Source organism: Agaricus bisporus, assembly GCF_000300575.1.
Source record: "Agaricus bisporus var. bisporus H97 unplaced genomic scaffold AGABI2scaffold_10, whole genome shotgun sequence".
Classification (NCBI taxonomy): Eukaryota; Fungi; Basidiomycota; class Agaricomycetes; order Agaricales; family Agaricaceae; genus Agaricus; species Agaricus bisporus.
The window spans coordinates 85,514-100,005 of record NW_006267345.1 but is presented as its reverse complement, the minus strand read 5'-3'; the positions used below and the strand labels follow the sequence as shown (position 1 = coordinate 100,005).

At 45.8% G+C, this 14,492-nt stretch overlaps 5 protein-coding genes across 5 annotated transcripts; 2 read left to right on the top strand and 3 right to left on the bottom strand.

The window, feature by feature from the left end:
• Positions 1–1,186: 1,186 nt before the first annotated feature.
• AGABI2DRAFT_153136 (hypothetical protein) lies at positions 1,187–3,754 on the bottom strand (the record flags this gene model as incomplete). The annotated part of the gene is made up of 10 exons (XM_006454987.1): positions 1,187–1,221; positions 1,318–1,570; positions 1,649–1,817; positions 1,875–2,058; positions 2,110–2,201; positions 2,254–2,406; positions 2,457–3,012; positions 3,055–3,217; positions 3,251–3,462; positions 3,535–3,754. The coding sequence occupies 10 exons, from the start codon at positions 3,752–3,754 to the stop codon at positions 1,187–1,189; spliced, it is 2,037 nt and encodes a 678-aa protein (XP_006455050.1).
• Positions 3,755–5,143: 1,389 nt separating this feature from the next.
• AGABI2DRAFT_209312 (hypothetical protein) lies at positions 5,144–6,921 on the top strand (the record flags this gene model as incomplete). The annotated part of the gene is made up of 10 exons (XM_006454986.1): positions 5,144–5,322; positions 5,389–5,553; positions 5,634–5,666; positions 5,725–5,776; positions 5,842–5,911; positions 5,974–6,007; positions 6,062–6,175; positions 6,236–6,429; positions 6,572–6,628; positions 6,683–6,921. 10 exons carry the CDS (start codon positions 5,144–5,146, stop codon positions 6,754–6,756), a joined length of 972 nt encoding a protein of 323 aa, XP_006455049.1. The 3' UTR covers positions 6,757–6,921.
• Positions 6,922–8,646: 1,725 nt separating this feature from the next.
• Positions 8,647–12,387, bottom strand: AGABI2DRAFT_180260 (hypothetical protein; the record flags this gene model as incomplete). Its single annotated transcript, XM_006454985.1, has 19 exons — positions 8,647–8,827; positions 8,883–9,254; positions 9,303–9,332; positions 9,384–9,534; positions 9,581–9,646; positions 9,702–9,764; positions 9,811–9,883; positions 9,935–10,054; positions 10,119–10,216; positions 10,272–10,328; positions 10,380–10,518; positions 10,567–10,698; positions 10,751–10,804; positions 10,853–10,888; positions 10,948–11,052; positions 11,138–11,241; positions 11,498–11,658; positions 12,008–12,195; positions 12,346–12,387. The coding sequence occupies 19 exons, from the start codon at positions 12,385–12,387 to the stop codon at positions 8,647–8,649; spliced, it is 2,172 nt and encodes a 723-aa protein (XP_006455048.1).
• A 924-nt stretch (positions 12,388–13,311) lies between these two features.
• AGABI2DRAFT_194749 (hypothetical protein) lies at positions 13,312–13,653 on the bottom strand. Its single transcript, XM_006454984.1, has one exon. The coding sequence runs from the start codon at positions 13,634–13,636 to the stop codon at positions 13,439–13,441; it is 198 nt and encodes a 65-aa protein (XP_006455047.1). The 5' UTR covers positions 13,637–13,653; the 3' UTR covers positions 13,312–13,438.
• A 52-nt stretch (positions 13,654–13,705) lies between these two features.
• Positions 13,706–14,298, top strand: AGABI2DRAFT_138343 (mismatched base pair and cruciform DNA recognition protein). The gene is made up of 3 exons (XM_006454983.1): positions 13,706–13,778; positions 13,838–14,070; positions 14,132–14,298. The coding sequence occupies exons 1-3, from the start codon at positions 13,732–13,734 to the stop codon at positions 14,179–14,181; spliced, it is 330 nt and encodes a 109-aa protein (XP_006455046.1). The 5' UTR covers positions 13,706–13,731; the 3' UTR covers positions 14,182–14,298.
• The last annotated feature ends 194 nt before the right edge of the window (positions 14,299–14,492 follow it).

Here is a 14,492-nt window from a genome sequence, read left to right as displayed (position 1 = left end):
TAAATAAGCGAAAGAACTGAGGGTACCTTTTGATAAGCAAGTTCTATTTTCAGTGGGCCGACGGCATCTCAGCCACTTCAAAGTTCTGCCGCCGGTAAGTCAGGGTCTGTTCAGATGTCAAGTATGCCTCAAGTCATCATAGCATCCCGTTATCTGTTAATTTAACCCCAACACACTGGCCAAGGAAATGTAGAGTAGATTGTAGGAAAAATCAACGTTGGATCTCACCGTGACTGGCTTACATATTATTTGAACATGTTGCGAAAAACAGCCATCATGCATCATGCATCAAACTCGATCGCGACGTGCAGAACCCCTGAGAGGCATATCGGGCTCGCTGGGAAACGTTACCGTACGCTCTCATTTCAAGCGCCGTACGGTTTTGAACCCGTGGATCGAAATTTGGCGGGCTGCGGGCGTAACCTAGCGTAACATCCGAACAGGCGCTTATTGATATCGTCCAAAAACAATTGAGCAGGGTCCGCTGGTCCGACATGCATATGGCTCATGTGCATGATCACTCAGCGTCGAATTACTAAGCCCTCGGACTTGGCCCCCCCTAGTGGGGATAAGTCATCACAATCTACGAATCGAACAGAGTTCGAAATCAACCAAGTATCTTAGCTTGTAATAAATGGGATTGATTTCGGGTCTCTCTCAATAATGGACCTATTATAACATTGCTCGCTCTGCTTTTGAGAGACACATTGCGGCATGCACGCAGGGCACTGTTGTGTGTTGTGACCCTTTTGTGCAACAATATGTTGACTAAGGCTTCAACACCGTGGGACTTGAATTTCAGTGCAATGGAAAGTCGCCCGGGGTTATCGTTTATCGCTAGGGAAATTCCATTTACCATCCCAGTGGGTTATCCATCTAGCACAATGATCAGTCAGCATCCGAAAATTTTCAAAGAAGTTTGCATTAAATCTGATGAACACAAGTTCAGAATCGCCATAATTCATCATAAAATCGTCATAACGGTCCTTATCGGCATTGCGAGGGGATGCTGGTGAGGCTTAAGTATGGATGATCAGTTTCGTGCGTGGGTACGGTTGACACCCCCCGACTCTCCGAGTTTTTGTAGCAGTTAAATACCTACCACGGTTATCCGTACTTGGAAGCAATTAACAACGACATCAAAACAAAAAACACTCAAATAACTGTTAGCCCAATAATTACATCATCAACCTTTAACAACACCAACCGTAACCTCCACACCTACATCACCTCCTAACCCCAATCCCGTTTTCCAAACATCTCCTTGCCCACCACCACATCCATTCCCATTCCCATTCCCAATCTTATTCACCCCACCCGCCGTTCCCAACGCCCTAACCACCCTCTCCCAAGTCCATTTCGTCAACCTCAAAATTTCATCATCACCAAGATCCTCTCTAACGTGTAATTGTAACGACACAATAAGTGTCCCATCGTTTATCGAACTTTCACCGTCTTTGAGGTTATGATTGTGAATAGATGGAGTAGTAGTATTAGTTTGTAAGGATGAAGGTGTAAGTTGCCAGATATGTGGTGCAGGAAGATGTATGATATTAGGATGCCGTTCGACCTAAAAACAACAAAAAGCAAAACAATGGTTGATAAATGATTGAGCGACGCAGAAAGAGGAGTTAATTAAACAACGTACGTCACGCATCACTCGTAAGAAAGCTTCCATCCTCCCACTCGCCAATCCTCTCTGCGGAGCAGTTTGCAATAAAACAGTACCGAGGATTATACACGCCCTATACGAAACTTTGAATGTCACAAGTGCAATAATCGATGCTAACACTAAATCCGCAGGTCGATGGTGCGTGCTAAGGGAAAAAAAATATCAGTTGCGTTGTACAAACTGAGTCGCAAGCGCAACTCACGCAGGTACGAAGACAGCGATCCCAAACATCGCAAGACAAAACACTAGAGGACTCGACGAGTAGGGATTCGTCAACATATTGGTAAGAGGGGAGGGTGAAAAAGTGTTGGCATAGATTGTCTGCTTGGAGGATTGCATTAGTGAGCGGAGGAATGCGAAAGGAGAGGGCATGCGGTTTCCAGTCACTGTTGGACAACGTTAGCACGCAGATTGAAGCGCGAAGAAACCGATCATACCATCAATGAGTGTTGCATGGTTATTAAATAAAAGAGCCGTAGCGATCGTCGAACAAAATGTAAAGAGAGTCATCATTGGTGGAAATTCAATACTGAGGTCCTGTCAATTGGAAAATTTTCGGAAAGAGTTGGCGGAAACCGTACCCAATTTCATCATCATTTTCACCAGGATGATGATGGTGTCCATTTCCAGCTGCAAGTAGAACATGTTCAATTGTTTCTTTGCAGACATATACGGCCGCAAATAACAAATAAACGACTTGTGCGAACATGAATACCGTAAGTACACGCTTCTGCCTGATTGGAGATCAATCAACTGTATAGATGTTAAGATCGGGAAGACATACCCGTACGGTCTTTTTAACATTGCCCTCTCCTTTTCTCTTGCGTTCCGCAATGTATCCTTCTTCGAGTTTAGCCAAGGTGGGAAAACTTTACTTATACCAACACCCAGCGAATCAAATACAACCCAATAACCAATACCTGTACAGCTCAGTGATCCGATGCGTTGACCACACACCCATAACCACGCCCCAACCAAAAATTGCCCTACCGCACCTATGACAGGGCCTAGTGGCACTCCCTCACCAGAGTCATTATGGTCGTGGATGGAAGGGGTTGGGTGTACTATAGACGAAGGTCTCCACGGTGATACGGGTATCGGTGTGGGTTGAGCATGAAGTTCATCTCCGGGTACGGGAGAGGTTGATGTTGAACGAACACCAGTAGCTCCTGGTTCAAGAAATGAAAAGAAGCTATGCGACATAGAATGTTTGTGATGGTGTCCTTTTCTTGATTTCGTGGTGGTCGAAGTGGAAGAAGTAGAACCCATAGAGGGCGGATTAGGAGCCGACGAGGCAGGTGTTCTGCCACCAAAGGAAAAACCAACACCAAGCGGGGTAACTTGTCCATTTGTCATGGATTGCGTACGGGGAAATTGGATACTTGAATTGGCGCCAGGGGTCGCAGCTCCATTAGCTTCGACATCATTTTTCAAGTCCATTTCCTGAGAACCATCCTCTGCAATACTAGAAGTCGGAAGGGAGCCCGGGCGGGGAAAGAAAATCGATAGATTCCGTGAATGAAGCCGAGAATGTCTGCGACCATGCTTTGGTGAAGTCGAGGGTTCGTTGGGGTTTACTGGAGAGGAAGGATCTAAAGGGAGTGATTTCGACGCGGTGAGTACAGGAGGGAAAGCAATGCCATTAGAGGTAGATGGTGACAATGGAGATGCCATATTTGGACTTGAAGGAAAGACTGAGGTCAAGGGGGATGGCTGTGGGGGAGTGAATGGACCAGACACAGACCGATTTCGGTCATGTCCACGTGCGAATGTCGGGTTAAGAGGCGATGCTGTTGCGGGTGCATGGTGTGCGCTAACAGTTCTACCATTAGGAAGAGTGTTGAACGTCGTCCTTGACGGACCAGCAGAAAGGGGAACCAAAGGCGGTGACCGGGGTATAGGAGGCGATGGGCCCGAAACAGAGGTACTCCGGGCGTGGGACGACAGTGGACGGTTTCCAGGAGGAGCAGGGGCCAGAATGACCGGGTTTGTAGAGCTGCTTTCGAAAGGTGCTGGAACAAAGACCTCGTCGTCTTCGAGGTCCTTACTCGACTTGCGCCGGTGTATATTGCCCACCACCATAATTAGTTGTGAAGCCAGATATGGCAGTCACCTATCGCAAGCGTTGATTCAGCAATAAATCCATTGATTCCAGCCCAGAAACAGGATACTTTTGACGAAAACTGACCTAAGAAGACTGATGATGTGTGCAGGTGAATGTCCGTGACATGTCACGTCCCCATCAGGCAAGCGAAGCAGATCAATGCTTACGTGAGATATGAGCTGGCGATATGTTTGGTCCTGTTGTCAGTACGTTCGCAGTGGGCGGTGCTCTAGTTGTCTTCCTCGTCATTTCGTTGGTACTGCAATTCTCTTTTTACATAGTCATACCAGGCCCTCTTGGAACACAGAGAGGGCACTCTCTACGGCGACTATGCTTTCTCAGGGGCCGACACCACCCAGACCAACTTGAACCTTGAATTGAGGATCTTCCTGGACAAAGTGGGCAGTGATAGTTAGCACAGACGAAGGTCGCCTGGAGGCTGTCTCCAGACAGGTTTGAGAATTTTCCGCAGTTACCGCGTAACATGCACGCTTGGTAAATGATACCAACACCAAGCTACTGACCCCTGGATATCTTCAGGAGTTTCAAACTTATTCAACAACGAACGACTCACCAACTCATGCACAGCCATAACGCTCTTTATCCTTTTAGCCTTGTAGCCTTGTTTCCTTGATATCCGATCAATCCATAGCCCCGTAAGTGCCACTTTATTGAACTAGAACTAAAAAGGTAAAATTAGATGAGCAAGACTAGGTTGTAGGTGGCCAGTAGCTTCCAGGAAAGTCGTTAGGCTACGAAAGTGAAAACGACCGTTTCAATGTTTTCGTGCATGATACGTTTATCTCTTTGCGACGGCAAGAGTCTCAGTCCCGCCCGCCTCGAAGGAGTCCGACGCGTCTAATAAAAGAATTGCGATTCATCAAGCAAACCTCTACACCTGCTTCTCGACAATCAAGACCAACATCTACACATTAATCTTTCTTCATTTGAGGAGCACTCGCTTCCTCCGTCTGGTTGCGTTGACCTTACCGCCAGCCTCGACATCAATAGTTCTGCTCACGCTCAGAGCCATCAACTCCGCCATCGATTGAATGCGTGAGCAACGAGCTGCCAAGACGTCCCAGCATTTCGTTGCGCTATCACCGCAATGTATGAAGAAACTCGCACTCCTGGCTTTTTGGTTTTTGCCTTCCTGTTTGAGTGCCTTGGTATTTTAGGCTAGGTGAGAAAATTTAACGTGTGATTTCTCTCCTGATTGAAATTGAATCATCTCGTAGCTAGTCCCACTGATGGGCGGAATATTATGAAACAAGCATACTATAGGAGGCCAAGGTATAAAAATCATCGTTCCCGGAATGGTTTAATTCTTACCACTCCCTACAACGCCGCAAGAAGCCCCTACAACCATGAAAGTCACCGAATTAGGGTTCACCATCTCCCTCCTTAGAACAATTTTCGTATTCAACCATGTTGCGTCTGTACTCGGGGGCGTATATGATGTAGCCGACAGGCATAAAGGATCTGATTTCCTCACGGGATTTCGTTTCGAGGCTCTTGGCTCGGCAGATCCCACACATGGACGTGTGTGAGTCGGAGCTCCTTTTCAGTCTTTCATAGTACGAAGACATTGAAACCATCTCTCCTTTGCTAGGGATTACGTGGATGGCAAAACGGCGGCTGCCATGAATTTGACGTTCGCGACTGAGGATTCCATGATTATCAAAGTTGATTCCACGAAAAAGCTCGATCCGTCTGGACCTGGTAGACCTTCCGTTCGCCTGAGGTCCACAAATGAATACACGACATTTGTTGTAGTGTAAGTAACTGTTTCTCGTCAATCTCGTATGATTCTCGTGACTTTCGTGACTGGCAATAACTTATTTTCGTTCTTCTTAGTGCCCATCTCACTCATATGCCTCAGGGTTGCGGGTAAGTGTTACACAGTCAATTTACGGATCATGTGTTCAAGTGCATGTTTTTTTTTCAGTACATGGCCTGCCCTCTGGACACTTACTAGTACCGATGACTGGCCCGCCGAGGTATGACATTACCCATTTCCCTCGCAAGCGATTCAAAATAACAAGGACGTTGCGGCGTACCCTAGGGTGAAATTGATATCATGGAGGGAACTAATGACCTTGGTCCTAATGCTATGACTCTCCACACAAGCAGCGGTAAGTAGATCGAGAATTCTCTTTTGTTTATTTCAAGTTGCTCAGAACGATGAACGGATTAGGTTGCATGATGCCTCATGTCCGTCCGCAGGCCGGGTAAGTCAGCTTAACAAATGAGCGTGACATCCATAATGAACATAAAGTACTTAGGACGACAAATTCCACCGATTGCAATGCCTTTTTAAACTTCAATCAGGGATGTAGTGTACAATCAGGGAACCCCAAAAGCTTTGGACCTAGTTTCAATAAAGCTGGTGGTGGATGGTGCGTAATCAGCAAGACCACATTTTTATATATCTCATCTTCGGGGTTTTCTGTCAATAGGGTTGCAGCGGAAAGATCCAATGACTCTATCAGTGTGTGGTTTTGGTCAAGCGGTGACCCTGACGTTCCCAAGAGTGTATCGAGTTCGGCATCGAAGGTCGATACCTCTACTTTTGGAATCCCGGATGCCTTTTTCCCAAACACCTTTTGTGACATCCCGAGTCACTTTGGTCCTCAAAACATCGTAATTGATTGTAGGTTTTGATGAATTCTCGACATAGTGTCGATCTCTGAGAACTATCATTTGTTCGGTCGTTAACAGGTACTTTATGTGAGTCAAATTCTTTAAAGTTTTTGTTTGTATTCATCGAACGGACTTATTGACGTATCCTATAGGTGGTGATCTTGCTAGTGTTACGTACGCTACTGCTGGGTGTCCAGGCGATTGTGTCGGTGGGTAGTTTTTTGAGGTCGGATTTGTTCTGTTTCCCATAACGATTTCCCCAGATTTCGTTAATACTCGGCCGGAGGCTTTCGTAGATGCCTATTGGGAATTCAAATCCATCACAGTGTATACCTGAAACTGGACGCAGGTTGCACTTTCATCTCGGATGACCTCCTCGTCATTAGTCTTGTCATGAACTTTGCGAACTTTATCTTTATTCATCATCAATTATAGTGAAGTACACCATAGATATTGTTATCATCCTCTCTACAGTGTTTTTATTTATTCATGCTGGACGTTCACTTGGTGTTAACTTATGTTTTCTTTATCTCATTGGAATCCGATATTTTCTTTGATCACTCTTGAATTGGTATTTATTCTGGGCTTTTGGGATGTGATTTAGCACGTCAAATTTGTATACTTGTATACTCAAAGGGGTTTGTGGCAGGTTCGTGGCCCCTGAAGATCATTAAACTTTGTTGTTTTCCTCCCCCTATCATTTACGCGTCTCTTGTTAGCGATGTTACTGTGTACGAGTCCTTGAAGATTTTGACTCTGGAAATGCTAAGTCGCTGCAAGGGTTAATTGCAGCCTTGGATGAGCGCGATGGATACCCTTATGGGGTCGTTGATTTCCCCTGGCCATGGTTTTGTCTGTTTCGTGTTGCGCTCTTTACTGCTGTAAAGTTGACGGACTGGCTATGATACGCTCGAGGCGACCGATCATCATATCCTGTTAACACCAACACCACATACGTCGCCGACATCATACCAGACTAATCACAATAGCAAGGGGCGCCACTGTGTGTGCAAATTTTTAGACATTATGAGTGTATACCGCTACTCGGAAGTCACTACCTCTAAAATTTCAATGGCTATCGCATGCGCCGCCATTCAAGCTAATGAAATAGAGGGAGCGACCACGCAACCACGTTTATCGAATTTTGAAAATGTTACTTTTCTATGTCGCTCACGTTCATCGACATGATTCGACATCCGGACTTTTCCGTGTTCAGGCTACAAATCTGCTCGTGATTTATTCAGAAAGGAATCGAAAATTTTCCAGTCTCCAAAGTGTACTTTCGTCGAATGCGATCTAAAATTCCAGATTTCGCCCCCTCTCTCTTATCTTCGTCTCTTGAAAATCCTATTCCCTATTCCCCTCTATCGCGCCCTCCTTTGTTTATGTTGTTTTCTGGGTCCCCTTTCTTTTGTTATCCTTATTTCGTCTCTGACCCTTTCTTCCCCGGTTTCAAAGTCTCGAAGTCGCTTCGTCTATCTCTCGTTTTGTGGATGAAGCCGAACTTCTCAACTTCTTCATAAGTGAATTATAGTACTTGCGCTCTCCCGTAAAATGCTAATTGAACAGGATTGTGTAGATACCGTTCCAGCGTCCACTGGCATCGCAATTGATGTAGAAGTTTGCTGCTTATAGCGCGATCCTACCGCGTCTTAGCACTAGCTTGCTTAAAGCGGTATATAAAGGCTGAATTAAAAGTTCGCATCCCGTAATCTCCTTGCTGCATAGACCGACGAACCTGTGGTTAATTAGCAAGACTCTAGCGTCTAACTAAGGGATGGAGGTCAGGTGGGCCTCGTCGTGTTCTGGCCTGCCGCGCCGACATCATCCTCATGATCTCATCCAAGTTTAGTATATTACCGATGATGGATTGAGTGGCCCTACAGCGGAAGTTGCCGAGCGCAACTAGTAAATTATTACGTAACGGATCACATGTCATCCTTTGCCAGCGGCCCAGCGCGTCGCTTGCAGCCTTCATCGACGCGCCGCCATCCCTTACCGGTTCCCTTTCGCTCAGAGTGAGGTAGAGACGAAGATGGACCCCTGGACCTGTTCCTTGGCAAGGCGTGCTTGATTGATTGGTTTCAAAACACGGACGTCAGATACGTTGAACAGTTTGTATTCTCCTGTCAGTTGGTATAATTATGAGTAAAGACACAGGAAGCTACATTTCGCACAAGTTCGCTAAATCTAATGCTTAAGAAACAACAGCTACACGTTCTACATCTTAAAATGCATGCAAATACTTCTCCAGCAGATCAACATGATCAACAGCGAATGGAATCACCATCGCAAGGTGTCCATCTGGACGAATCAATGCAGCAGCGCCTTCTTTAGGTGAGACACCAAGAGTATCGTACACAGCGCCGTGTTGTTTCTGTGAGCTCATACCATCATCGATATATTCACTAGAAGAGCTGTCAGTTTATCTGATTAATGTCGAACGGACATTGAAAATCGTACTTAAGACCAAGTCTATCGCCTTCAATCTCCGAGTCGATGAACCCAAGGTGCGAATCTTCTTTCGTGACATGTAAGATCAAAAAGATTTTGACCATCAAGCTGACTCGTTTCATTTCAGATAGTTTGCGAAGGAAGTCTTTGCAAAGTTGCTTGTTGGATGATTGCGTAGTGTCCCCGGGGAATACCGCCAGAGTATATTTCATACCATATCCTATAATGTCAAGCGTGTTGCACGGTAGCCAATCCGTATAACGAAGGACTTCGACGGCGGGGAAACGTAGACCAATGGTTGCTCGGGTCATGACAGTATCGAAGCGTTTAGGGGTATCGACAACCAGTCCGGCAGCAGCATCATATGTTAATCCGAGACCACTAAAGCAAAATTGAGGTCTAATCCCCTTACAGTGGGCGGAAAATTACCTTATGAATAAAAGATGACGGTTCCAATGTCTGTAAATGTTAGTTAATATGGAAATAGAGTGTAGAACTGGGGCGACGTACTCGGCCCATGCTTCCGAACCAAGACGGAACATCTCCTCCATGGACTTGTCAAACTCGATAAGTTCGATGGCGAACTTGCGTCGTTCAGTTTCGTAAGTATCAAGTATTTTATCGCTGGTCCATCCTCGTATTACGTGTGCCAGTTTCCATGCTTCAAACAATTAGAGAAAGGCATGAACGGAATAAGATGGACTCACATAAGTTGTATACATCTACCATGGACGTATTGGCCCCCTGTGCCGCAGTGGGAGAAAGCATATGGGCTATCGATGCGTTCAGCTAGATAATCGCTAAAAGGGGCGGCTGATTTCTTCTCACCAGCATCACCGGCAATGAATAAACGCTTGTCGACAGAAAATTGGGTAGCAACTCGCTGTGAAACTAAGAACGGTTGGTCAATCTGTTAGACTCTTTGCGTGTCGCTTACCTTTGTATAAACTGGACCAAGTTATATCCGATTTAACACGCATCTTGTATGGAGAGAAACCTATGTCCATAAACTGCTCTGTGGTCAGGGTAGAATGGAAAGATATGTAGTCAAATTTACGAACCTCGCAAAACCTATTGAACATTTCTTCCGAAACAGTTCGACCGTCATGTTCAATTCCGTCGAGGTCTCCATCCCTTAACACCAAGTATACACGCGTGCCTTCACCAGGCTTAGGGATAACCTGTACTCAAGTCGTCAGATATAGGGCGTCTCATTGACTACGAGCAGACGTCGAGGTAACTCACGGCAATCGTGCGGCCCGTGGGATCCCGTATCATGGTCTTGTTCCGGATCGTGGGAAAGTCAGTTTCCGGGGTGAACTCCAAGATACCATACAGCACATCTTAAATCACAGTTCAACTTTGTTCAACTAAGCGGAATGGATACGGCGAACTTACCGGGAGACAAGCCGTCCATCTGAATCTTGCTTTGCTTACGCAGCCAGGAATGCGCCCCTAGGTTTAAGATTAATGGCCGGAGCAAATAGTGTAAAGGATCTTAGGTACCATCACATCCAATGATGTATCGAGCGCGAATAGTTTCGACACGATCTAAAAGATCTTTGTTAGAGGCTGCTTCGCGCCTGCTGTGAACCGGGATTTTAGAGTCCTTAAGTTTGTTCAAGTTGAAATGCGCGATTTGAGCCTTTTAAAATATTACTTTGACTGCAAATCCCGATTAATAAGTGCTTACCGTCACAGGATATTGACCTTCGCCTCCAGATAGATTAAAATCGGTCAATATAGCTGGTTGGGTTATGTGGACGTTCGCCTCGGTTAATGCGTCTTTCAGGGTATCTTCTATTTGTCGGGGGTATAAGAGCACCTATCGCGTTCATATATAAAAAATAGTGGGTCGAAAGTGCAAATAAGAATACCTCGTATTTGTATCGGGCCTCTTTCAGAGGTGCATTTAAGTCTGTTTTAAGGAACTGTAGGTGACGGTCAACAATGATTTTATCATTGCGGGAGGTGCTTACCTGAATTTCCTTATCATCCTTGGGGCCGAAGGCGGCCTGCGAAGAGGTAACGAGGTGAGAACTGATTGGTATAGGCATACAGTATTAGAACTTACGAATGAGTATGTGATAAAGCCTGTCTTTCTAAGTGCATCGCCTACGCCGAGGGTATCCCATATTTCTACGGTACGCGGTTGAATACCATCTGCACGACCTCCGTTCTCGCCAGGGATTCTAAAAAGTCTTTGAGAACAATCGAAGCACAGAATAAAATTAGGATACCAGCCTCCATTCTATAACTCTTACTCTGATACCCAGGCGAGTTAGTGATAGTGCACCAAACAAGCCGGCTGGACCTGCTCCAACGATAATAACATCAGTTTCGGAGGCGACAGACATTGCGAGAAAATCTAGTATAGGTCGTAATGTGTTATTGGACTGTAATATAAACGATTTCAATTGCTGGGAAAATGAAATGAAATTGGATGAACAGATAGGGATAAGATCGAGGCATTGGTGTGCCCCTAAATGACTGAATAACTTAACCAAATTAATCGTCGCATGCACTCACAGAAAAAAACACGGACATATGATCAGGTCCCCCTGATACTAGTCCCTATCACGAATGCCGCCACCGCCATTCCTAGGCTTTTTTTTTTGGACGACCTTTTCCAACATCTACTATCCGCAAAAACATCCAGTGTACAGCCGATTTACTAGCCATTTTGTCCGATCCGGGAGTCTGGAACTTTTTGCCGTATAAATGGGTCCGGGCCCGAAAGGCCTTCCGCGCCACCGATCTCCCCAATACGGGAAGTCCAAAGTCTCTGTCTGAAAAAGATGCGAGTATTTTTCCATGGTTGCATGCATACAATACATATATCCTCGTATATCATCATGTTTACGCCAATTGTCTCACAGTCTCCGAAACATATCTATCGAGAGAGCAGCGAATCACACTCCTAAATCGATTTTTTTTCAAATCAGCCCCGTTTGCGAAGTTCGAGAAGCGAGGAAGTCGCCACGCTCAGGCTCGTTCAGGGTGTACGAATAATAAGCCAGACGCATATGCACATTATTTCACGCAATAATAGGCAATGATTCGGCGATAACTTGTAAACCCCTGACATCGTCAGACAGTGTCGCTTTTGTATTTTGAGTAAGGAATTAGCTTACCCTACCCTACCCCAGACACCGGTCAGATCCATCTGAACGTCCTGCCAAGCGATATCCAACCACTTGCGGAAAAGAAACTGCCGGTACAAGCCCACACCCCGCAGATTCTGCTGGTAGATCACTGTTAGAGAGCCCTCCCATGATATACCCTGAGTCTGTTCAGAATTTACAATATGCTTTACGTAAATCTGCTCGTAGATGATCAGAATTAGATTAGCATTTCTGCCAAATTAGGGCTGGATGACCGGGCCGATCTAATCAAAATCAATATCTTTCCCTAGTCATGATCATTCTGCACTCAAATAGATCTTTCCCTTCTCCCCACAACTTTGCGGTACCATGAGCAGAAAGAGCAGAAAGGCAGTGGATGAACCCGCCATATTTCAACCTCATGGCATTGCAGGAACGGAAGCTTATGACAAACTCGTACTCTTCTCTCAAACATGTTCTACATTTCATGATTATAATTTCGTACTACCAAGTTACCTCTGGCTTTAATATGGCAATGCTGAAGTCATGACGACGAATTCGAACAAATCATTGACGTAGACTCATCTGAGGACGCAGGCAATACGTTTGGCGAGCGGAAAATGATCAATAAAGTGGAGGTGAGGGCTATGTGATAGTCTTCCCATACCCAACATGTCATTTATTAGGATTCTGATATCAGATCTTCCTCGTCGTCGTGGCCGATCAGCTCAAAACCAAGTAGGAATAACGAGGTCAATGTCATTGCCATCGCTTTAGCTTCGATGTCACAAGGTCACAAAGTCACTGTTCCATAACGCAACACCTCGTGACTCCTCAACCAATCTGACGCCGCGCTTGCATTATCTACTCCGGCCGGTATCCTTTTTGCTCAGTATGCAGTATACGGCCGTTTTACATTTGGAACGCGTTATTGACTCTACTCAGAATTCAATCGAGGACCAAGGACGATCACTTGTGGCCATTCGAACTTGCGATAACTCATAACCTGGCTTGCTCCCAAACTCGGTCGATCTATCAATATTTCTGTTCTGGTTGAACTTTTGACCTGGACCTGGACTCTGACGCGGCGGATCAAGCCACCCCTTCGCTACTCACTACTCAGTAGTCACAAAACTCGCTCGAGATATCCTGTATTCAAAAAAGGTCCCCACAAGTTTCTCTGAAGATCACACAAGAACTAGCTAGCCTCAGGCAGTGGCGAAATGCAGATGTCCGAGAATTCCCTGATATATGCGATGTATGCGGCCTGACGGCTCCAAAGAGTCTGAATCACGAACAGGGGGTTTGATGACGACAATGACGAATCGTTCACTGGTCTCAACCTACGTGGCATTTTCGACTGGACCGTGGACTGGAGCGAAATCATCCAACCAGATACGCACACGTTACTCGTTTGGCTCCACCAGACTAGTCAGTGTGGTGCCAACAGCGAAGTATGAACTACCAGCCACTCGCGAATAACACGCAATAAAATGATTGAAGAAATATAACGCTCGGTGTGCAAATCGTTTGTAGATGCCCAAAGCTCATATGCGCGTTGGCTTCCAAGTTGATGATCATCCCCTCTGTCTCGATTTCACATGCGAATTGCTCGATCGAGCCCCACTTCTTGCTTCTAAACTGGACTGCCATCGTCATCGTCGTCGATCCAATCGCCCCTAGACAGGGTATATAAACCACTGGTTTCTCTAAATCGTATCTTCAGCATCTTCATCTTCAACACCATCATCATCATGACTTCCAACCCTTCCCTTAACAACACCGCCTCTAGTGAACCTTCGTATGCCTTCATATACTTGATCTCGCTGTTCTCGTATTCATCATCTACCTGTTCTATAGCAAGGTCTCCGGCCAACTTAACTCTGCCATGGGCACCGCCAAGGAGACCGTCGGTAAAATGACTGGTGCGACTTCTTTACAACAATCCGGCAAGGAGGACCACGCCGCTGGTGAAGCTGAGAACAAGGCCGCTCAAACCAAAGGTCACGCCGAAGGTATGACGGACCAAATCGCTGGAAAGAAGGATTCCATGATCGGCGCTATGACTGGCGATAAGAAGCAACAAACTTCGGGTAAGTCTTTGTATGCTGATTGTATGCGCGTTTGGTTTTTTGATTCTTTGTGTTTGTATAGGCAATATGCGCGAGGACAAGGGTCAAGCCGAGAAGAAAATGAACTCGTAGACGTTTAAGCCTAGGGGCGGTTTTTCTTTTCATGCACTTGTCATATCATGTGTCGTATTCCCCTGTAACTTTCCTGGCTGAACATATATGATCATAAAAAGCGTCATTTTTGAACAGATATCTTTAAGAATGGGATCATCAGCATTGAGAGGTACTAGCCGGCCCTTTGGGTGAAAATATCAGCGATAGCGTGCGAGAGGCTCAGTGAGCGGATTGGGAAAGACCCGGTAGTCTCTTGATTCCTCCTCGCAATCTTGCATTTGGCACATTGTAGACGCCCTCGCAGCTTGCGCGCTCACTGTACAGCTCGC